General features: G+C 38.7%; 1 protein-coding gene across 1 annotated transcript; it reads right to left on the minus strand.

Moving 5' to 3' along the window:
• Nucleotides 1-8,704: 8,704 nt before the first annotated feature.
• LOC148028987 (early-responsive to dehydration stress protein (ERD4)) lies at nt 8,705-11,801 on the minus strand. Its single transcript, XM_087687777.1, has one exon. The coding sequence runs from the start codon at nt 11,339-11,341 to the stop codon at nt 8,807-8,809; it is 2,535 nt and encodes an 844-aa protein (XP_087543903.1). The 5' UTR covers nt 11,342-11,801; the 3' UTR covers nt 8,705-8,806.
• Nucleotides 11,802-26,168: the final 14,367 nt, after the last annotated feature.

A 26,168-nucleotide genomic window follows, 5' to 3' on the forward strand; every position in this document is an offset into this window, starting at 1 on the left:
CTCAATTTACAACAAATAGTTCATGTTGGTTTAAGCCTATGGAAGCTATGTGTAAGACTGAACTCATATCTATGAAACGGACTACTAAGGAACTGAGAGCATTGGTACTATTAGCTGAAAATGAAGGCATTTCAGGTATCTTTTATGGGCTGAATATTAATGACACTATGGTTGAAATTTCAGCAACTATACATGCAGGAAATGAGACTGAAAACATAGTGTTGTCACTATGTTCTTTGGACATGTATGATGTTATAGCATTGTTTGCTCAACAGGAAGGATTACAATGGGATGAAGCACTTGTGGAGACAAAGTATAAGATAGTTGAAAAAAAAGGTGAAACCAATTGCTTTGCCACTTCCACCAGAAAGTGGGTCTATATAAAAAAGTGTTAAGGCAGCCAAACTTACAGGATCCTAAAGATATAGGTCATCAATTTACATTTGAAACATTACAGGAATTGAAAGTTGGTGCAGAAGAGTTTCTTTTGTCTGTTGAAAGAGACTGTTTTATACAGATGTTGGCTAGGCATGGAAAGGCATTTGCATTTCAACCAACTGAAATAGATTGTGTGGATCCAAATGTTGTCTCTCCTATGGTAATATTTATTGTGCCACATGTACCATGGAACTTGAGGCCTATTCTAGTGCCTAAAGCTTACTTGCCAAAGCTAATGGATTTGCTAAATGAAAAGATTCGCATGAAGATCTTGGAGCCCTCTTCTTCCTCGTACTCAAATCTTTGGTTTACTGTACCCAAAAAGAATGGGGCTTTGAGATTTATTCAAGACATGCAACGGGTCAGTAAAGTGACCACAAGAAATGTGGGCGCAAGTCCTATGGTTGATGAATTTGCAATCTTTACTCAGGGTATGATTAGTTTCATCTTGCAATTCAGAGCAGGGATATCACAACCATGAAGCCTCCCTTGGGGTTAGTATGGATGTGTACTCTCCCACAGGAAGCAATAAACTTAGTGGCACACATGACAAATTCTATGAATAGAGTACTCAGGGATTTTATACCACAATTGACAATGCCCTTCTTGGATAATGTTCCAATCAAAGGGTGTGTAGTGGATGAAAAGAATAAAGAGATGGATGCTCATGGGTGCAGACAGTTTGTTGTAGACCATATTGTGGATTGTGAGATTATTTTGATGCATCTAGAATAGGTGCATTTAACTCTTTTTGGACAAAATTATGTCTTTGGATTTGAAGAGGTTTTGATTGTTAGGCATATCTGTGGGTCCTATTGGGTGAAGACCATCACCAACAAAAATAAATGGGATTGCTAGAATGCAAGATGTATGCACGAATGTATCAAAGGTGAGTAGATTCTTGGGTGTATGTGTGTTCTATTTGATATGGATTCCTCACTTTGCACATGTAGCTTATGCTCTATATCAGCTTCTAAGGAAATGTTAGAGATTTCATTGGGAAAGGACGCATGAGAAAGCAATGAAGAAATTGAAGCAGCTCTTAAAATCTGCTCCTACATTGAGAAAGGCTGATCATTCACATGGAAAGCCTATCATTATTATTGTTGATACAAGTCCAATTGGAATTGGATGGGCAATTGGGCAAGATGATAAGGAAGGGCAAAGATATGCAATTCACTTTGGTGCTAAAGTATTGACTGAAAGACAGAGAAGGTATCCACAAGTAAAAAGAGAATTATGGGGAATTGTGACAGCACTTAAATGTGATAAGGAGTATTTTATGGGTGCTCATGTAGTCATTGAGACCGATTGTTTGCTAGTATTGGGTATGATTTCTAGTTGTGCTACCCTGGACATTGCAATGCTCCAGTGGATTGCATACATCAAATCTTTGAACCCTGAATTTCAGCATATTGCAAGAAGACATAACCCAGTGGCAGACATGTTATCTCGGGCACACTATGAGAATGAAGATGGGATGATGGATGAGGAGGAAGAAGATGACTTTCTTGCGGTTGAAAATGATGTTGTAAGAGTGAATTTAGTAATGCAAGGAGTTGCTATAACATTAACAAAAGCTTGGACAACAAAGAGAAGACACTTTAGATGTTTTGTATCTTGTGTAGAAGTGTGTCTAGAAGACAAATATGCAGGAGAGTGGCTGAGAATTGGTCAATACCTTAGTACATTAACAAAGAGAGATGAATGGTCAAATGAGGAGTTTAAGAAGATCACGAGGAAATTCTATGGGTTTTTCTTAAAAGATGAACACTTATGGAAACGTGCTAAAAAGAAACAAGGTATGCCATTGCGAGCTTTGGGTGACAGAGCTTCACAAGTAAATGTTATGCAAGAATTTTATGAAAGCTTATGGGCTGGCCATAGAGGTGTTTGGGGTACTTTTACAAAGATCAAAGAAAGATATAAGTGGCAGGGTATATATAAGGATGTTTCTCACTTTGTGAAAGCATGTACAACATGTCAAATGTATTCATTTATGAGACATCGGGATGGATTGCAGCCCATATATCCATTGTCTCTTCATTTTAAGTGGGTGGTGGATTTAGTCACTATGCCTATACAGGTCTTTGGAAAATGAGATATATTGTACTTGCCCGTGAAGCCTTGACTAATCAGGTGGAAGGGAGAGCTCTACGTGTACTAAGACAACAAATGTCGTGTGTAATTTTCTCTTAGAAGAGATCTTTTATCGGCATGGCTGTGTGGGAAAAATTACAACAAATAGGGGTGAGCTAGATGCAAATAAAGCTCATGATTTCTTTGCACGGTTGGGGATAATGCTTGCTTTAACTTCAACTTATAACCCTGAAGGAAATGGCAAAAGTGAAAGAAGTCATCCACCTATTGTGAAGGCATTGGCAAAAGCATATGGAGAGAGGTAAAAGAGTGGCCATGATTGTTCCCTTATGCTTTGTGGGCTGATAGAACAACACATAGTGATGTTACAGGATATATACATGCTGAATTGATGTATGGTTAAAAACATATCATGCCGATAGAAGAGATGACAGTCCTTGGGAAGAGGAGTTGTTGGCCTTATGCATTAGATAGTTGGAAAAAAACTCAAAAGACATAGAGGCAACACTTACAAAGTTAAGAACAGCAAGGATATAGAACAAGAGACGGTTTGACAAATGACATAGATTGAGGCCAAGAACCATACAAGATGGGGATTAGGTATTGGTTTATGATAGCAATCTAGACAATCAGCATAGTGCTATGTGTAAAGTTTCCAAAAGATGGTTTGAACCCTATATGGTAAGACATGTGTTTGATAATGCTACTTATACATTAAATGAGCTGGATGGGACCACCATAAAACTTCCGGTAAGTAGCATGGAAAAGAATCAAATTATTCAAGAGGCAAGAATCTACTGCCTATGAGTTGCTAGAATTAGAAGAAAATAGTGGCCATGATACAAGGGCTAGCTAGGAAGATATAGAAGATGAAGAAGCAAAGGATATGGTTGTAGAGGATGAGGAGGACTAAGAATCTGGTGACAACTAGGATTTTGTCGCATACGGAGGATGTGTAGATTTAGAGAGTGGATGTCGTGCCACGACGTGGACACAGGTGTGAAAAACTTTAGAGTGTATCGTCATCCAACTTTCTTATTGATCTAGAGAGTCAATGTCATTTGAGTCATTAGTGCTAGTATTCATGGCATGGATGGTTTAAAAATACTAGATTTTTTAGCAATTTTAGCCTATTTTTTATATTATTTATTGTAAATATCCTAAAAATCTAGGAAAACTTCTAGAATAGGGTGGCATGCAAAAAGCAAGTTGCTTTTTCAGCCAGTTTTGGAATTTTTCATGAAAAAGAAAGATGGACGAAATCGTGCACGTCACGATCACAGTTGACGAGCAAAAAATAGCACTTTGAATTGGAAGTATAAGAAGTGAATTGGGAGATCCTGGACCAAGTGTCTTAATGTCCTAAGGTTTTACCCCCCTTTTGAAGCCAACAGAGCCATCAGATTTGGGTTCGGAGCAATAAAGATGAAGCTCTTGTTTTGATATACATTTTTGGTCTACAAGGGAGCTCCAAGAGATCTAATGCTTCGAGATTGCTTCTGAGTAGTGCCAAACAAGGGATTTCAAGTTCTATCAATACATATTGATTTGATTCATTGTGCTTTGTCTTTATCATGTTTACCTCTTGTCTATTCTTTTTGTTCTCTTCCATCTCCTATATATACTTCCTTCTATCTCTTATCGCTAGTGGATACGACCTTTCAACAAAAACCCCTCCGACACCGTGGCCTCTAATTGTATGGATAAATAACTCTTAAGTAGCAACCTCCCCATACAAGTGCAGCTATGTGATGTTTTGTAATTATCTTTTTTTTTTTTGTTAAAGAAGGAAAGCATAAGAGTACACCCAAAATTGAAGAAAAACTCTTTAAGAAAAGCTTAAATGTTTAAAGGCTTTTAGGCTTTTCAAGTTTGTAAACTACAAAACCCTAAAAAGCATAAAGGAAAGCTTTGAACATTGGAAAGTCTTAAGCCTATATAAAGGGAGGAGAGCTAAATAGTATGGGCCATTCTCTTCATTACAAAATTCGTCTCTTATTTGGGGAGAGGGAAGGTCATACACAAGTGTGTGGAGATGCGTACATAAGTTCCTCAATCATCGTATTTGCAAGCTAAAAGATTAGATTCAAATCTTCAACATTCGTTCTTTTTAGGATTAGTTTAAACAATTTTGTCATTTATCTTTTTAATTTATTAAGGTTAGATTCAAAGCTTAGTCATTCATTCTTTTTAGGATTAGTAAATAGTAGTTAAATGAAAATGAAAGAAAACGATATTTTGAATGTATGGTGAAAACGCAAGTGTAACAAACTTTCAAACGTACTAAAAAAAATGAAAACATAAAACTTCAACAAATCGGATATTTTGAATGAACAAGGGAATGGCACCTTCTCCTATCATTATTTAATTACGAAGAGATTTGTGCCAACTCTTCAGCATGCTATATAGCATATTTTCTCATTTCATTTTTTTTTTTCAGTTTTTGAAGTATTGTTATTGTTAATTGATTTTATTTATTTATTTTATTGAAATTAATATTTTAAAAAATCATTACCCTTACACATCGAAACAATAAATTAACTTTTTTTAAATAAATTTACAAAGTATAGAATGTTTTTTCGTGAACAAGTGTAGTACAATTTTATAATAAAAACATATTATTCTCATCAACATCAATGGTGGACGCTACGAAGAAACAAAGTCACAAGGCATCCTTCAAGACTTCTAGAAAAAGGAAAACTATGGCTTCTAGAAAATGATCACTAAATATATTTATTGCAACTCGATAGTACGACATAGAAAAATTCAAATCATCTTGGGCAATAGAATGTGAAAGCATCATTGGAAAACTAACAATGTGTGCATTCTATGGTACAATCACAATGCAACATCATGATGTCAACTCGCAAAAGAATGATCCATCCCATCTACTACAAAAGAAATACAAGTTACAATGGCGTTATCAACAAGCACTATTCTCATCCTTGCATGCCAACACAGAGTCAACATGATGATAACTAAATGACGGCCATGTCTTACGAAGAAAGAGAGAAACAAATACGTAGTATCACTCTTACTAGACTACACAGAACGAATTTTCAATGCAAAGCTGTTACAACTTCAACTATTGAGCATCATTGATATATCCATCTGGATCTGCAAAACGACAAGAGCGATTGTGACAAAAACCTAGACCGTGTCGATCTATTCTCAATAACTCTAGTCACTTGGAATGATGGATCGCTTTCACAGCCATCAATTAGAATTTACTTGACTACATCCGATATTTGACAATTGATTCTTAGAACAATGGTCTAACCAATCAACTATCAAAAATTAGACTATTGTTCTAAGAATGTAATTAAATTAATTTTTAAAAAATTTCATCATGAAAAAAAAAATTGAAAATTACCTCAAACTTGAAGACCTAGAGACTTGAATTTCAAGCATTGAAATTCAAGAAATTCAAAAAGATTACAAGACCAACAATGATTTGGGACTAAATTTATCCTCCAAGGGGCACTATGAAAGCCAATTCCTCGAGTAAACTAAGGGGCAAATTGGTTTAAAGGCTTACTAATCATTTGTAACAGCAAGAGGCAATTGGAGAGCAAGGAGATTCAAGGAATCTCAATGTATTCCATCCAAATTGCAATATAAGATAAAGAAATACGGGGCAAAGAGTGCCAATTTTGGAGCCAACAAGCTATCCATTGTCCAAGATTTAGTAATAATGTTACATTTTCAATTTATGCAAATTTTATACTTCTTGTAATTAGTGCTTCATCAGGATGTCTACCACCCTACCCAAGAAGAAAGGCTACTTTCATTAACTGAAAGAAAGTAAATAAATGCACAAACATAAAGTGCCAATGTGAATATAATGGACCTCGAACCCTTGTGTCGCAACTAGACCAGGGTAGAGATGGCAGGAAGAGCGTGTCGTACCACGAACGATCTTGAAGCGCAACAGGTAGCCTTAGTAGGTGATCAACTGTTATAAATGCAAATAGAGAAGTTCAGGCAAGCTAAATCTGACAGTAGGCAGCAGGGGCAGCCTGCAAACTGCAGAAAGCAAACAAGGTATGACAGCTCCAATCATTGGCTCCGTAATGACAGCTCTAATCATTGGCTGTAGTGGAAGTGCAGCACCTTCCATCAGGGCAGCAGCACCAAGACAATGACAAGTCACATGGTGGCAACCGGATGATGAAAGCGCAGTTCTCTGCTGCCCCAAACAGGCTGGGCAACAGCTAAGATACTGACTTCAATTACTTAATCAAGCAGTAAACACAAACCTTGTGTATAGGTGATAGTTGTTGGATGCTCCAGGATCTGTGCAGCCTGATCGTGATCAGAAAATGCAGGCAAAAGGTCAAGCTGATAATGCCGCCAATGTTGGAGGTAACCTGGACAGCACCAAGAACTGAGATATCTGCTGGAAAGGGGTGTGGGCAGCAGTGGAATCAAGCATGGCATCAATAGGAGAGATTGAATCTTCAAAACAAGCATGCTTGATGGCTATGCAGCCCCTTCTATTTATAGACAAGAAACCAACCAAAGTTTGGGGGTTTGCTTAAGGGACACAAAACTTTATAGCATTTTGAGTTTTGGGGGTTCAGCCTGTGAGATAATGCCATCTCATAGAAGGCTGCAACTTGCTACAGCATAATATCCATCCCCAAAACCACCAATGCATATTCTTCTAACATACTAGTTGCTTTCAATTGGTTTGCATGAACATAATCATTCATCACACTATTAGCTTGAGCAAGCATGTATTGAAACCCTGTAGTTCCTCTCCTATTGAGGAGGACAAGAGCTTGGTTGAGGGGCCTCTAGAACGCTTCACATTCAATTGAAAGGTTGCAGCACTTTCCTACGTCATTTCCTTCTCCATCATCCTGAAAATCCTCAGCCCATGATTTCACATCTGAACCCATAGTGTCTTTGCAATACCAGCATCAATGTGCTAATTGAGGAGCTCCACACCAATACTACCAGAGTCATGCATTGCAAGAAGATGATTAGATCCAGTTTGCAAGCAGAAAATCAAGTGCAAATGCTGCTGTTTCCAGCAAAGAGCAAATAGGACCCAAAAACCCACTCAGAACAGGTTGTCCTGAATGACCCCTCAAACTGTAACTCTGATGCCAATTCTGACAGCATTAACAGCACCAAAAGGGGGGTGAACCATAAAACTCAAGCGCAGCTACGACACCAGGGCAGAAGGCAGAGAAGATATCTGCTGTCCATATTGTGTTCTGCGTGCACGATCCCATTCAGCTGCATGATAGGGTTTTGCAGCAGAGACAATGCAAGGGAGAAGACTTGCAGGTATCTCTCCTCCCTCCCTCTCTCTCTCTCTCTCTCTCTCTCCCCCCCCCCGCTCACACACCTGTCTGTGCAGACATCCCAGCCAACATGTTCCAATGAGGTCCCCTCTTGGCCAGTCACCAATTTCCCAAAACACAATTACGTAGAGGCAACAATAAAATTTTCTTTAGTGGCCACAATGGCTATTGCACTGAAACAGCAAGCAGATTGAAGGGAGAACTAGCGAGCAGTAAACATAACCATTTTAGAAGCATACACATGGCAATGAACCACCTTGATATTATGCCCCTTTCCTTCCGTGTGTGTTCTGACTAACTCTATTACTCTACCAACCCTTTGCCTATATGCTTTACTGTGAATTGTCAGGCTATACATATTAGAAGTTAGTGGTTGTGAGTTAACAATAACCTACTCATCTGCTGTGTCAACATGGATTGCCTGCTTTCAGCTGTGTCTGACAAGCTTTTCTGTACTGCTCAGCACCACTCAATACCCATAAGTAACCAGCCCTCAACAATGTCAGATTCAGCAGAACCAGCAATACTGTCTGGAACCAAAATTCTACTCAGTCCTTTGCACTACTTTATAACAATGTTTACTATATCTGGATGAAGACTCTACTCTATATTCTGCACCACTTTCCATGGCAATATTTATAATACACCCCACACTTGCTCATACAATGAAATACACCAGCTCATACTGTTATTTCCAAGTTGATGCCTTCTTAGCATGAAGTATGATACTTAAGATCAGCTCACTGGTAATCAGATGCTTGTTTCAACTGAAGCACAATAACTGTATAACTGACAAATTCCTTGTTGGAACTTACAGCTGAGATGAGTGCATGTTTTTGTGTCACACTGTGTTTACAATGTTTAGATGAATTTAGTCTAGGAATCAGATAGCAAAACCCTTGTTCTGCCAGAATGTTTATGTACAACAGGGCATCATAACCTGATTTGTAAAACTATGAAGACAAATCGGCTGAACTGTCCCAGTCAAGGTTAGGCCAAGCGAATACTTCATAATCCACTGGCCCATTTACAAAGTTCTCAATGGAGCCTAAGCTTTCAAGTACCACTGGATCAAAGCCTTCCCTGGGAGGGCACAGAAGTTTCTCAATGCCATACTTGGCACAAACCAGCACCACCACAGCTAAGGTGCAAAGAAACTGTAATTTATCTTGATCTCCCCTGATGTAAAAGAAATACAGCATGGCAAGAAGATAAAGAACTATGCAGAGCTTCATAACCCTCAGCACAGTGCCCAGTAACTTTCCATCATTAGTTGCTGGAAAGCCGTGAACTCTGAACATAAACAGGAAGTTGTACTTATCTACCATGTACCTGTAACCGAAGTACAAAGCAGCTATGGGCACAATAACTGGTACAAACGATGAGTAGATGAGGGCCATTGCAAAAATTGTCAGATTGAAGGCATAGTACTGCACATAGTCAAATGCTTGCACTTTCTGACAAGCATGTCTCGCTGCCTGTAGATCCTCTCCTTCAACATCTATTCCCAAAGAACTACCAACCCGTGGTAGTCCAGAGACCGTACGTGTAGAATCGCTTAGACTATCATCAGATAGCAATTCCTCTTGTAAACTTTCCTCTGTGATAATGCTGTAGTCAACAGGCAGAATTTCTGCTGCATACACTTCCAAACGCTGTTTCTTCATCTCCTGTATTCTCCGCTTGATCCATGGAATTGGAGAGACCAAATCATATGAAATTCCTAAGAAGCAGCTTGTAATTAAAAAGGCTGTTGCTGATAGGCAAGAATTTGCAAGAAAAGATGAACTCATGTACTGTTTTATATCTCTACATTCAGTGCCCTCTTCATAACAGCGCCGCATGTGCAGCAGCAGAGTCTCTAAGGAAGTTTCCAGAAGGCCCCTGAGGAATATCAAGTTAACAAGATAGAAAAGGACCGTCTTTGCAAGTGCTGCACGCTGCTCCCCTGATAAAGTCAAATGACATTCGAAACTGGATAGATATACCAAAGCTGTTGGGATTACAAGATACATGCTGATAAAGATTAAGAGGTTTGGAAGAAACTGCAACATGATAGCCGCTGCCCAACTGGAACTTTGCACCCACATAAGCCATACTTGAACATGATCCATAGCATCTGGATTTAACAACCTTCCAACATTGTGTAGGGCATTGAAAGCTGCCAGTGGTGAACTGAAAAAAAAGAGCAGCAGAAGGAGAATTGCATTCACAATCACTCGCCGGATCAACCTAGAAAGCACACTGCTACCTAAATGGTGCCAGTAGACATCTCTAGCAGGAGGCGCTCTTCCAGCTTTCCAGTGTCCTCTAGCTAGCTCAATGTCAATGACGGAAGGTGAAGGCATTCTCATTTGAGAGTTGATATCCTGCAATGCTCGGCTTGCAGTACGCAAGTCCTTGAAAGTTACAAAAGCAATGCCAGCACCTGATGCTCTCCCCTCTTTATATGGGAGTAATTTATTCTCCAAGTATCCACATGTCTGTTGAAGTCTGGATATCACATCTTCTTCGCTACACCCCCCACAAACAAGCAACCTTACCCAAACCTGCTTCAAGACTACCTTAAACATATACCATCCCCGCTTTAAACCTGCAAGTTTGTCCCGTTTTACCTCTGCCAAGTCAACAAAACCATTTGTGTTCTCCATATAATGCACAAAAAGATCAGCATCTTCTAAGGTGAATACTCTATCCTGGGCCTGTGTTTGCAACCATGACAGTTGCTTCCTTTTCTTATCTAGCTTCTTCTTTAAAGAATTGAAGGAAGCTAAATCTGGGGGCACAATAACTCGATACACTTTACCTGGGTAGCAATGCTCAAAATATTCCTGTAGCGGCCTTCTGTTTGCTGCTAATGTCCTAGGAATACCATGAATCATGAGTGTGAATGCTGCAACACAGTCAGAGGATACTTCACCATTAAAGCGTGTTACTGAAAGCCTTCGATGTATTGCTTGAATGGACAAGTGAATTGCTCCAACAACTGAAATCATGTAAAAATAATGACCCCATAACAAAGGAGAGCCCCTTGTTATGTGGATGACTGTAAGCCGTGAGAACTGATCTTGCAGAGCAACTGTGCCTCCATAAAGATTCAAAGGAAGGACTAGCAGAAGTGCGAGCAGGGCTATTCCCGAGAAACCCAAGAAGCAGTAACCCTCCACAGCAAGATACTGACAGGCATTAGCCCCACAGATGCGTGCAACCTGTGGCCCAGTTGTTTTCCACATTGCCAAAAGCTTGGCTGCCAAGCTGCGAAGGCCAGGCAATTTGTGGTCACTACGAAGCTTCACCAGAAGGAAAAGAAGCACACAGCAGAATGCCCCAATGATGCATAAGTTAATTAAATACTGTATGTTGCCAAACCACTTCTCCGGCTGCCAATCACCACCGCCAGCATCATCTTCAGGTGATGCGGCAACCAACGAGGGATGGGAGACAGCTCGCAACAAAGAGCTCATGGCTATGTCTGATCTATGTAACATCTGTCATCAGCACTCCACCTCTGACATCTAGGAGACGCCCTGTTCTGCTGAGGATGTCGGCTCATGTACCGATTGCACAAAAGAGGGATTTTATGTGATTCACACAATTTGCACAAGCTGCAGCCTGTCAGATCCCAAAATTCACCTATTCTAGAGCTTGAGAACAGGGTCAATCGTCCAGCAATGGAGCACCTGTGTGATAATCCATCTTCCAAATCTGTTTTCCTCCTGGGAAAACAGGGTCTCTACGCACAGAGAGATACCATAACTGCAGAAAGAGGTATAATCAATCGTAACTAGATAAAATCCAGTAAAATGGTGTCATCGCTAAATCAATCCATCATCAACAGCCTTCTGGAGGATTGTGATTGACGCTTAAAAGCAAGAAGTGCGTCACACAAAAGCGCGGACGACAAAGAAATCCATACATCGCCACATACTCGGTGAAAGCTTATTTTCTTTAAATATGACCTTTCTTAAATTGCACAAAAAACAGCTAATGTGCATACCCCCATAGATTCTGAGATAGGGATGGAGCCCGTGTATGTAACTACAATAGGATGTTCCTAAACCTTGGGTAAGGGTTCCCTAATAAAAGTAAACACGTGATAATAACTCTAGAAGCATGTAATTCATGGTTTTGTAAGAAGTTCTTTACCCCATGTGCACACAATTTAACTAACTATTCTAGTGCTAATGCGCATGGAAATAACTAAACTAGATGTGACCCATATGTGACTAAAGGATACATACATATGGTGTTATGCCTAAAATAATCATGTGAGAAAGGAACACACTTGCTATGTTCCCTAAAGCCTCATCTTTAAACGCCTAGACATTTTCTAATGATCATATAGGTAACATGTGTATATATACACAATTAGTTCAAACATTAACACATGAACTGATGAATTTAAAGTCCACCCTCAAGAAAGAGCGTAATGTACACTTGGATATCGCACTACTTAAGGGGCACGCCATATGGTGTGGTGGTGCAAAATTGCAAGTGCAGCAGGATGTCACATGAAAAAGGTAGTGCCTCATTCTCACTCACACACGAATATATATGTATATATGTGCACACACACACACACACACACACTCTCTCTCTCTCTCTCTCTCTCTCTCTCTCTCTCTCTCTCTCTCTCTCTCTCTCTCTCTCTCTCTCTCTCTCTCTCTCTCTCTCTCTCTCTCTCTCTCTCTCTCTCTCTCTCTCTCTCTCTCTCTCTCTCTCTCTCTCTCTCTCTTCTGTTGCATATATGCCTTAAATTAAATTTTATATATCTTATCTTATATAGGTAGATATCCACTAGTGAAGAGTGCACATGTAGGCACTCATACACCATTATGCACATTGATTGGATCATGCCTTAAAACAAATTTGACCAAATCATATAAACCTTAGTTATATGTTTCCTAGAAATTACTCTAGCTTGACACGCGTTTTTGAATGAAGTGATTCCATCAAAATCATCCATCTAACTTATCTAACTAAATACATACTAATATGTTTAACTATCTACACATTAAGAAAATCCCTTTAATAAGATATATATTTTTGGTTAAAGGAAATAGTGTTTGTAATATTTAGTGTGCAAAAACTCATAGCATTAATTAATTGGTTACAATCATCTTTTATAGGGATAATAACTACGTATAAAGTCAGATAGGTCATCTATTTAGCTCTTTGTAAGCTTACATGATACTTGCACATGCTACATCCACATACCCATGCATTTGTAGTCACATCCTATAACGATTAGCCAAGAAATGATGGATGCAATCCCTTTATTTGAAGTAACATTGTCTTTGAGTAAGGAGTCTAATAACTTTGTAGCCCCTTGAAGTGACACACATTGGATCTTCTATTGCTCCAAATCTAATATGTACATAATCAAGGAGATTTACCCTTATACTTCATCAATTTGCCAAGGTCCTTATAATCATAGATCTCAATGAGAATGGCAACTAGTTAGTTTGTTGTCAAGCAAAATAGCATGATGATTAATCATCCTCTAATTATATATACGAGCAATTTAAAACAACATTATCTATAGATGCACTTGTATTATAGAAAAGTTTTATTAAAGAATGCAATTAATTCAATTCAATATGGCATCCCTAGGGGTCATCTTATGCAATTGGCCAAATTTAGTTACATTATAAATACTCTATATAGATCCATCACCCAAAGCCATTTTGTGTATGGCACCCTTGAGAAAATCTTCAATCTATGCTAATTGTATCACTTAGAGGAACCGAATGAACGTAAGAGCACTCCTCTTCAATGCACCACTAAACCAACAACAAATCTGATTTGCTATAAAAGGATGCAAGCATGCTCCCTCATTGCGCCATACTCTCCTCTCTTCTATCTATGAGCTCTTATTTCTCCTTCCATTCCACCATAAGTTGCGATATTGAGAAGGCCAAATTGCTCAAAACCCCTTTTTAAGGTAATTGGCTTGGTAAGATCTCGACTCTCTCTCCTCCACTCAAGCCCTCGTGATCCCTTTTTATGTATAAATATACTCACTCCTCCTTGAACTCTTTGGTATTGTTTTACCCATACTATTGGCTTAATGCTTTGGCTATGCTTTATACTTTGTTTAGTATGACACCTCTACTAACTAATCTAAATATATAGACCACTACTCTCATTAAAATCCATTTAGTCTATACGACATACCCTTGTATGTAGGCCTTAAGATAGTGGGCCTCCTTACTAATCCATGAATCCACAAATATGATGACTCGCCCGATAATCCACTATTCTAATTCATGGTCTTGATTTAAAATATTTTCAGCCTATATACTCTAGTATATCTGCCCTAAGGTAGCTATCTACTAACTAATATAAAAAGTTATAAATATATTTATCCATCCACTAATCCAATACTATTTAATAAGCTTACTTAATGGCTCTTTATAATTCAACTTCTTAGTTCTAGCTACACAATAAATAAGGAAATCTATGGGGTCTAGAAAACTTTCTTACACACATACTAAAGTCTCACATGCTATGGAAACTCCCATACTATAGGCAAAAGGAGTTGGATCACTACAAATCTAAAGACAAAAGGCAACTACTTCTATGTATCACAACAATTATGTATTCTTTTACATCAAATTAGGTATTATCTACATTGTGTGAAGGGGCTAATAACCAAGGTGGTTCAGTGACACTTGTAACCCATTGATACTTCTTAGTCCTCATTAACTAGCATCTTTGATTGGTTGCAACAAACTAAGAGGACCATCTCTTCGCCACGTACTTATAACCTTGATTTGAAATGTGCAATTTTCAACTTATCACTTTATAAGGCTTCAATGTATAATCCTTTATTAAGAGATGGTTCATAGACCCTCATATGTACTTCATCATGTTATTTATACAACCAAAAAAGAAATATTATTCATATTTTTTTAATTGTCACTATTTTTGAATATCGGTAATTTATGTATTTTTTTAATGTGAGAAACTCACTAGTAATGCACACACACTCTCTCGCTCACACACACACACACACACACACTCTCTCTCTCTCTCTCTCTCTCTCTCTATATATATATATATATATATATATATATATATATATATATATATATGTTTACAAGATGAAGGTCACTTCTGGTTTCTCACCAAAATACAAAGCAAGATTGGTTGCGAAGGGATATAAGCAGGAATATGGAGTTGACTTTGATGAGATGTTCTCTCCTGTAGTCAAGATGACTACATTGAGAACCATTTTGGGCTTGGTTGAGCTGAAGATATGGAGCTCATACAGATGGATGTAAAGACTGCATTCTTACATGGTGATCTGCATGAAGACATATATATGCAATAGCCTGAAGGGTTTGTGGAAAAAGGGAAAGAGAAGATGGTATGCAAACTCAAAAGGAGTTTGTATGGGCTGAAACAAGCACCAAGAGAATGATATCATAAGTTTGATACATTTATGCAGTCTCAAGGTTTTCATAGAACTCAAGTGGATCATTGCTTGTACACCAAGAAGACAGCAGATGGCAGCCTAATTACCTTGGCTCTATATGTTAATGACGTGCTGATTGCTGGCAAGGATACTCATGCCTTGGACTCACTAAAGCAAAGTCTTCGTGGCAGCTTTGGCATGAAGGATCTTGGTGATGCAAATCACATTCTTGGCATGCGAATACTCAGAGATAAGTCAAAAGGATTACTCTATCTATCTCAACACGAGTATATCTCTAAGGTTTTGCAGCGCTCCAATATGGAGGGGAGGAAAACAATTGGGGTTTCATTTCCTCGATATGTGAAACTCAATGCAAAGGACAACCCTACATCTGATGATGAGAAGCTTGAAATGGCCAAGGTACCATATGCTTCAACTATTGGCAGTTTGATGTATGCTATGTTTGCTACGCATCCTGACATTGCCTTTGCAGTGGGAGTGGTTAGCATATACATGGAAAACCTTGGTAAAAAGCATTGGGAAGTAGTGACAGGTATTATGAGATACCTCAAAGGCACAAAGGATTTGTGCATCTGCTTTGAAAAGTAGAACACATCTATTGTTGGCTTTACAGAGGTAGACTATGTTGGTCATGCAGATTGCAGAAAGTCCACTTCTGGTATGTGTTTACCTTCATAGGAGGAGAAGTCTCTTGGATCTCCAAGCTACAAAAGTGTGTTGCATTGTCTACTATAGCGGTAGAGTATGTGGCTGCCACTGAGGCATGGAAGGAGACTTTATGGCTTTCATGTTTGGTGGGAGAGCTTGGAATTACAAAGCTACATGTTCTCCATTGTGATAGTCAGAGTGCTATCATGCTAGCACGGAATCCCATCTTTCATGCAAAGACGAAGCACATACAGGTGAAGTACCACTTCATTAGAGATGTACTTGACATCAAGAGCATTGAGCTTGTCAAAGTGCATACAAATGATAGTCCCGTAGATCTTCTCATGAAGGGTCTTCTACCAGAGTGGTTTGCTCATTGCTGATGACAGATGATGGGAGTTGGATAGATATATTTATTTTAGCTTTGTACATACCTAAACTTAGCTGATTATTTTCTCCCCTTAAGTCACATTGCCTTTAGGTGGGAGGTTTTTGGGAATAAAAGGCCCTCGTGCCTTTTATATGTGCTCAAGTGTGAACACACCGTTAGCACACTTGTACTTTCATATATATATATCTATCTAAAAAACTTAAAGAGGTACACTCATCATTTGTACCCACAAGTCGTGCTCACTCTCACTCTCTACCTTGCACTCTCTCTCTCTCTCTCAATCTCTCTGGTACTAGAAAGCACTGCATGTCTCGATCCTCACGCCACATGGGGCAACGAGAGAGAGAGAGAGAGAGAGAGAGAGAGAGAGAGAGAGAGAGAGAGAGAGAGAGAGAGAGAGAGAGAGAGAGAGAGAGAGAGAGAACATTGTTAGAGGCATTGGGAGTGAGGGAAAGTGAGTGACAAAGTAGGAAAATGGGGGCACACACATCCAATATATGTATAGTTAGAGAATCACTCATGATGAGGGGTAACATGAAAGGAAGCACCTGAATTGAGAATCCAAGTATGCATGTCATCATCCGTATCTACACATGTTTTATGTGAAGAGACCAAGAGTACGTCGTTCCCACTGTCACTGTCATGAGTGACTACATTCACCTCTTCAATTTTGACACTGCTCTTCTTAGATTGACTCTCTTTCTTCTCTTCCTTGCTATCATCTGTCTTCTTGCCCTTTCCTTTTTCTTTCTTCCATTTGTAGCAGTCATGTTTAAAGTGACCCTTCTTGTCACAATGATGGCATTCAACATCCTTGCCACGTGATTTACTATGTCCCTTGCTATCAGATTTGCCCCTAGTATGCAAAGCATTATTCTATCGATTAATTTCTTCCATGAGTAGAGCACTCTCTACATCAACATACAAAAGAATCACATTAGAATTACTCATAGTAGTCCTGAATGAATCCTAACTCTGAGGCAGAGTGCAAAGGAAGAATGTAGCCTTAAATTCTTCATCAATCAAGAACTTCAAGGCAACCAACTGGCTAAAAATGGAGTTAAACTCACTCAAGTGAGTAGACATTGTTGTACCCTCTCTCATACACAAATCCATAAGCTTTTTTAGCTAATATACTTTGCTTGCGGCACTCTTCTATGCATACAGTTCTTCTAATCAAGTCCAAATAGGATAGGCAGAATCCAAACCTTCAATGTTAAATAGCAAGGCATCAGAAATCAATGGCTCGATGGTTGAGCATGCAAGCTCATTTAACTCATCCCAATCTTCTTGTTCCATATCTGCAAGCTTTGCCCCTTTGGTCTTAATTGTCTTTGCCTGCTTCTTCTACAATAGGATATTGTAGCACTATTTTTGTCAGACTGCAAAGTTATGTGCTCCCTCAAGCTTCTTAATGTGCATGAGATTACTGCTGTCATTGTTGCTAGCCATGATTTTCAACCCAAATGTGACAAAAAAATTTAGCAAATGCAGGCCCAAACTATCACACAAGTGACCAGGGTACAAACAAGTACCAACCACCAATAAATGACCACGTAGATGCAAAAATTTCAAATCTGTAAGTAAATTTTTAGAAGTACCAAACCATGTGCTACAGCACTCCACAACTGATTACACTTGTTCCAAGGGCAAATACATCACATTATATGAGAAGTCCCAAATTTTAGCTACAATTTCTATTATACATGTACCCATGGGCACAAAATTTGACATGCACGGTCAAAAGCCACAATTTTTTTGTGCTCAAAGCATCAACCATACATCTGCACTGTCTTTGGCATGCATAGAACAGGGCCAATTTTGCCAAAATAGAGTAATTTAAGCAAAAGCCCCAAATTTTTCAAGTGCTAGGTGTCCAAATTGCATGGAATTAAACCCACATGTACATAAAATGACCAAATGACACACAATTTTTGCCCAAACAGCAAAAGCCCCAAATTTTATGGGGTCCAATAATGTGCATCAATGTTGAGGAATTGGTTAAATTTTAGCCCAAATCTTTCATGTACACGAAAAGCCCCAAATGTCGGAGGTAAAATGTCACAAATTCCTACAATTTCTGAGACAAATGGTCTTGCTTTGCATCACAATTCCCAAATCCGAGAAAAGCCCCAAATTTTTGGGCCAAGATGCACAAATCTATACTTTATGCTTCTACGTGTGAAACCCCTTAGAGAAAGGAGCCTGCTTGCAAGAAAATTTAAAAAAAAAAGACAAAAAATGCTTGGAAAGTGACAAATCTACTGTCGTTGACAAGCGCCTGCTGTTGTTGGGACCTGTCACCTTGTAGAAAACTGTTGCCTGATGCCACGGAACCTGTTGTCAGTCAGTCCTCGCTGACCTGAAAACCTATCATCTACTATCGCCTGGTTCAAAAAAACTTGTCGCCTGCCTGCCAGGTCAAAAACGACATGTCACCTGCACAAAACATGACAGAATCTGTTGTCGCTTGTGCAAATTTAGGGTTTCTGGACTATCAACTGACAATGTAGCACACACACGTGCCTGAAATTAGTGGCGACTTGATGATTTCATGCGAATGAAACACTAGAGTTGTCTTGCATGGACTTCGAGGCATGCAAAAACCTTAGTCAAAGCTCTGATACCAGTATGTTGCCACCTATGGCACGAGGATTGAGACACGCAATGATGCCAGGAGGCATATTCCACGGTGGATTCCGTAAAGTTAGATGACCGGGGCTTATACACAAAGTGGATTCTTTGTGCGAGAAGTTGATGGGGACGCCTGTCCTTTTCGGACGTTTCATTAATTTAGTGTGTACATGGGTGATTCCATAGCAGGTGATTCTGCAAAATGCATATTAAATTAATAAACGTTTATGAGTTTAGACTGCGCACTCGTAATAAATTAAGGTTAGGATTTATTTCTAACCATTTGATTTATGTAGCTGAAGACTGCTAGGTATTCACTTTTGTCGGTTTAATTGTATTATTTTGCTAACGATTGTGAATGCTTTAGTTAATGTGTAGAGATAGCAGCAGTGGCGGAGGAAAGCATTGGAGTCTAGCGAGTATTCGACCTATGGATTATATTTTGATAGGCGCCACACCTATATTTTGTTATGTCTATTGAGGCATCGATTATTCATTATTATTTTGTATGCGCCTATGCGCACGGATATGTTATTTCTATTTGGACATTGTGTTGGGCGTGCCAGACTCTATGGGCACCGTCCACTAGCTTTATTTCTATTTTTGTAAAAGCAAACTCAAAAGCTAAAAGCTTGTCATATTTTTGTAAATTGGGCTATTATTGAGCATGAAGATGGAAATATACATAAAATACATGCTTTGTGAAGCGCTCACACAAGGCATGGGGGGAGATTGAACCCAATTTGTCTCTTGCTCTTGTCGTTCATGCTTTTTACATTGTTTTTTGTGCAAAAAGGTAGAGTTCATTGTTCTTGGGGACCTTCCGGGATTCACTACGTGAGCATACTGCGACCGATCTGCGTACCAGTGGTATCAGAGCGGAGTTGAGATCAAGAGCTTCCAATCGCTACCCATCTTGTGCGAAGGCGGAGCTCCACGATCGGGCTCTACAGTCAATTTCGTCGCGAACCATCAATACAAGCAGACTTCTAGCGATTAAGAACCCCTGTTTCTACTCTCAAATCGCGAAGGACCAGGCTGTACAGGCGGAGGACCACTCCCTCATCTCCATAAACAAGTCGTGGATATACAGTAAGAACCTCCATAACTAACTTCTTCAAAAGCTTAGTAATAAAGCTTAAAAGCTTAAGGAACTTCAAAAGCTTCACAAAAATCGTCATCGTGGTGTAAGAGGAGGTCCGAAAATTTCACGATGTGAAGAAAACGCCCCTCCCCCCCCCCCCCCCCCCCCCCGCCCCACGATTTGCGCCGTTGCTACTCCATTAAGCCTCCTTTCTTAAGCTTAATCTATTAAGCTTAACTCCTTAAGCTTAATCAAGTCAGACAAGGCAAGCAAATCAACAAACTTCAGGTCCTGCACTTCCGAAATCAAGTTCTGCAAGTCAACCGTGATCAAGTTCTGCAAGTTCACTAAGTCGGCTAAGTCTGCAACTCTGCAAGTCATCTAAGTCTGCAACTCTACAAGTCACCTAAGTCTGCGACTCTGCAAGTCAGACTAGTCAACTGGAGTCAGAATTGACTAGTGCTCAAAACTCCTAGAAGGGTTGTTTCTGCGCAGAAACTCCAAACTGCAAAGTTGTTCGTGGCAAGGTATTCTACCCATACGCAGGTTCGCTGAAGTATTTTCAGCATACGAAGAAGGAAAAATTGCAGATTTTCTGAAGATTGAGAAAGAAATACCCAAAAAACACATAGCCTTGTAACCCCAAATTTGAGCTACGCTCATCCCGCTAACCTGATTTTGAGTGAGAAAGGTCTTTTGAGTTTTATAGGATGACAGAACCACATATGTATGATCCTATGGCTGAAGACGACCTACCTGAGCCTACCATGGAACAAAAGCTGGATCTAATCATGATGCAATTGGAAGAAGAATGAAGGGCTAGGTAAGCATTGCAAGCGCAATTGACAAAATTACAAAGAGCGTCTACCGACAAAGAAGAACCTCAAGCTGAAGATTTGATTCGACGTACCATCGATGCCACTCTTGAAGCTCAAACCATTTGTAAGGAATCAAAGATAAGTAAACGAAGTTTCAAATTTCGCACTTTCAATGGCATACGAGAAGGAAAGACTGTTTTATCATTCATTAGCCAGTTTGATGACTATTTCCATGAGGAAACCTATCCAAAAAAAGATAAAATTAAGTGTGTTACTAATCATTTGGTAGACAGAGCATCACTTTGGTGGACTGTAGTACGCAAGAGCATAGAATGTCCTGCTACTTGGGAAGATTTCAAGAAGAAGTTCATGCAGAATTTCCTTCCACCGCAATTTCATGAGAAGGCTATCAAGCAATGGGATCTACTTTAACAACGGGATCGTGAGCCTATACCTCAATATACATAGCGTTTTTGGAATGCACTCCTACAACTACGCATGCTTGAAGACGTACCAGAGACGACACATAAGCGGAAGTATATGTTTGGACTTCTTGGGCATTACTACGCTGAAGTGAACATGTTCAAGCGTGCTACCCTTGAAGACGCCATCTCACTAGCTCACGACACTGAAGATAAGTTACGCGGTAGAGACAGACGACCACAGCAATTCCAAGTCAATGGTAATTATGGATCTAAACAATTCAATTCCAATTTTAGAAGATTTAATCCAGGTCGTTTCTCTTCACCATCTTTCCGCAAGAATTGGGCTAAACCACCTACATTACCATCCAATGTCAATCCAAATCCTAAGCCTATTCCATAAGCAAATCCAAATGTACCCAGACTTCCAGCCATTGCAAATAATGTAACCAAAGCCAAGCCAATAGTATGCTATAAATGTCACCAGCCTGGACATCTCGTAGCAAATTGTCATTCAAAGAAGCCACCAGCTCATATCAATTATCTTGGAGCCATGTACGAAGACGAACATGAGGATATGCCTGATTTCACTGAAGATGAAGACGACACTACTACTACTTCCGACACTTGACCAGGTATGCCTACTCCACATTCATTATTGACTATGAAATGTTTGGTGCATGGAAAGCAAAAGACTATCTTGCATGATGACGGTAGTACTCATGATTTTATTTCAGCAAAATTGATAAAGGAATTGAAATTACAGACTGTACCTACGCATTATCGCATAAAAGCTGCATTTTTAGGCACTAGGTATAATGGTACACAAGAAGTACAAGATTTAGAAATTCAAATTGGTTCATACACTGAAAGAAGAAATTTCTTAGTTGTTCCATTACAGTCGAGTGACATTATTTTAGGAATGCCTTGGCGACACCAGCATAATCCAGATATAGATTATTCCACACACACAATGAATATTAATTTTCAAGGAAAATCTATTACATTATATGGTATGCATGCATCTAATGTTTTTCCACTACTTTCTCATACTCAAGCTAAACATGCATTACACAAGAGTAATAAATCATATCTCATTTGGGTGAATGAATTGCAAGCAAAGGAAAATCATATGCACCCTAGGCATAAGGAATTTCTTGCATATTTTAAGGACTGTTTTACAAAAGACCTACCACCAGGTTTACCTCCTTCACTTCCAGAAGACCATAAGATTGATTTGATTCCTGGCACACAACCACCTTGCAAAGCACCATATAGGCGCAATCAGATAGAGCAAAAAGAAATCTAGAGTCAAGTTGAAGAATTATTAAATAGAGGTTTAATTCGACCTAGCAGTTCTCCATTCGGTGCACCTGTACTCTTAGTCAAGAAAAAGAATAATACCTATCGTATGTGTATTGACTACCGAGCTTTAAATAAGATCACTATAAAGAATAGGTATCCTATACCTAGAGTTGATGACCTCATGGACAAACTGCAAGGATCTTCTATATTTAGTAAAATTGACCTTAAGTCTGGATATCATCAGGTGAGGCTAGATAAATCTGACATATTTAAGACTGCATTCAAAACACAGTTTGGCCATTACGAATTCTTAATCATGCCATTCGGATTGACTAATGCACCTGCCACCTTTAGTAGAATGATGAACCGTATCTTTCTGAAATATCAGTACTATGTGATTGTTTTCTTTGATGATATTTTGGTGTTTAGTCAAAATGAGAAAGAGCATTATGAGCATTTGTCATTAGTTTTTCAATTACTGAAAGAAAATCAACTGTTTGCAAATCCTGAAAAGAGTGAATTCTTTAAGACATAAATTGAGTATTTAGGTCATATTGTATCATCTGAAGGAATTAAAGTTGATCCTAAGAAAATTGATGCAATATTGAATTGGCCTGTTCCTAAAAATGTGCATGAGTTACGCTCATTCCTTGGTCTTGCTAGTTTCTATAGGAAGTTTGTACGTAATTTTTCATTACTTGCTTTACCATTAACCAAACTTCTCAAGAAAGGAATTGTTTATCAATGGACTGAAACTCAACAGAAATCCTTTGACTTACTGAAACATGCATTAACCAATGCCCCTGTTCTACAATTGCTTGACTTTAATAGACCATTCTTTCTAGTTGTGACTGATGCTAGCGGATCAGGAATAGGAGCCGTACTAATGCAAGACAACCATCCAATAGCATATTCTAGTTGTAAGCTAAAACCCTCTGAGTTGAAATATTCCACCTATGACAAAGAACTATTAGCAGTTGTACAAGCATTAAGACAGAGGAAACACTACTTAATGGGTTCAGAATTTATGATAAAGACCGACTAGCAAAGCATTAGACATTTACTTAGCCAACCCCAAATCTTTGACCATCATATCAAATGGGCTTCCTTTATTCAAAGTTTTCATCCTATCATTCAATATCAACCTGGAAAAGAAAATGTAGTGGCTGATGCATTGAGTAGAAGACCTGCAATTCATAATATTTCTGTTATATCTTTTGATTCTTTGATTGCTATGAAAGATACATATCACGAGGATATTACTTTTCATTCTGATTGGAATAAATTGATTCAAAATAATTTCATTCCTATTGATTCATTGTCATATAATGATGGATTTATGTTTTATGAAAAGAGATTGTGTGTTACTGTTCCATTCTGATCTTTTGTTTTGAAAGAAATTCATTGTCCCCCATATCAAGGTCATAGAGGTATCATATCTACATTACGTATGTTAACTGAAGATTTTTATTGGCCGCATATGGATGCAAATGTATCTAATTTCGTTTCTGAATGTTTGATTTGACAAAGAGTTAAGAGACATCATGGTAAACAGTATGGATTACTAATGCCTTTGTCTATTCCATCTAAACCTTGGGAACAAATTTCTATGGATTTCATTACTGGTTTACCAAATACCAAATCTAACCATGATATGATTTGGACAGTTGTAGATAGATTTAGTAAGCAAGCATATTTCATTCCATGTAAGAAAACTTTAACAACATCACAGGCAGCACAATTGTTTTTGAAAACTATTTTTACTAACCATGGATTGCCTAAAGTTATCATTTCAGATCGTGATTCTAGATTTTGTAACAATTTTTGGATTACCCTATTTGCTAATCTAGGCACAAAGATTGATTTTTCATCTGCATTTCATCCAGAAACTAATGGACAAACAGAAGCCACAAACAACACTATTCTAGATCTTTTACGTGCATATACTATCTCTAAACCTCAGACATGGGACACTCATTTGCATTTATTACAGTTTGCATATAACAATACACCGCACACATCTACAAAGAAAGCACCGTTTGAAGTCATTTATGGATATAGATTATCTACACCTGTTGCATCTTTGTCTAATAGAATTCAGAGTGTTGATGATATTGCTAGTATGCATAACAATATTTTTTATGAGGTTAAAGATATGATTGCTAAAGCCCAGCAATCATATACCAAACAAGCCAACAAGAAAAGACAAGCCATGAATTTCAAAATTGATGATTATGTTTGGCTGAGAATAGAAAAACGTAGACTGCAAAGTGTAGATAGACATCCAGTTGTCAAACTAGCTCCTAGATTTTATGGACCATTTAGAATCATTCATAAAATTAATGATAATGCATTCAAATTAGAATTACCATCTCATTGGAAAATTCACAATACATTTCACATTAGTTTATTGAGACCATTTAGAGGCCAATTACCTGTACACCCTGTTTATGAAAACCCACCTTTATTAGAGGAAGAGACTGAAATACTTGAACCAGAAGCTATCATAGACACAGACTTTATGACCACTAGAACTGGCCGAAGGTATTCTAGATATCTAGTAAAATTTAAGAACCATCCTGTAGAGGAAGCACAATGGATGCACGCTAGAGACTTAAATGCTTTCCCCACTCTGTTAGCTCCACATTGAGCTAATAGCAATTGAGGTCAATTGCTATCCCACCCCGGGGGTATGATGCCAGGAGGCATATTCCACGGTGGATTCCGTGAGGTTTTACGGTGGATTCCGTAAACTTAGATGACCAGGGCTCATACACAAAGTGGATTCTTTGTGCGAGAAGTTGATGGGGACGCCTATCCTTTTCGGGCATTTCATTAATTTAGTGTGTACATGGGTGATTCCGCAAAATGCATATTAAATTAATAAACATTTATGAGTTTAGAGTGCACACTCGTAATAAATTAAGGTTAGGATTTATTTCTAACCAGTTGATTTATTTATGTAGCTGAAGACTGCTAGGTATTCACTTTTGTCGGTTTAATTGTATTATTTTACTAACGATTGTGAATGCTTCAGTTGATGTGTAGAGATAGCAGCAGTGGCGGAGGAAAGCATTGGAGTCTAGCGAGTATTCGACCTATGGATTATATTTTGATAGGCGCCACGCCTATATTTTGTTATGTCTATTGAGGCATCGATTATTCATTATTATTTTGTATGCGCCTATGCGCACGGATATGTTATTTCTATTTGGACATTGTGTTGGGCGTGCCAGACTCTATGGGCACCGTCCACTAGCTTTATTTCTATTTTTGTAAAAGCAAACTCAAAAGCTAAAAGCTTGTCATATTTTCGTAAATTGGGCTATTATTGAGCATGAAGATGGAAATATATATAAAATACATGCTTTTGAAGCGCTCACACAAGGCATGGGGGGAGATTGAACCCAATTGGTCTCTTGCTCTTGTTGTTCATGCTTTTTACATTGTTTTTTGTGCAACGAGGTAGAGTTCATTGTTCTTGGGGACCTTCCGGGATTCACTACGTGAGCATATTGCAACCGATCTGCGCACCACGCAATGCTTGCTAGCAGCAGAGAGATAGAGTGTAG

Source organism: Lygodium microphyllum, chromosome 11 (assembly GCF_053477565.2).
Source record: "Lygodium microphyllum isolate KBCC chromosome 11, Lygodium_microphyllum_v1.1.10, whole genome shotgun sequence".
NCBI lineage: Eukaryota > Viridiplantae > Streptophyta > Polypodiopsida > Schizaeales > Lygodiaceae > Lygodium > Lygodium microphyllum.

Bases quoted from the DNA above. Each gene is read 5' to 3' on its own strand.
- LOC148028987 (XM_087687777.1), bottom strand. From the start codon at position 11,341: ATGTTACATAGATCAGACATAGCCATGAGCTCTTTGTTGCGAGCTGTC.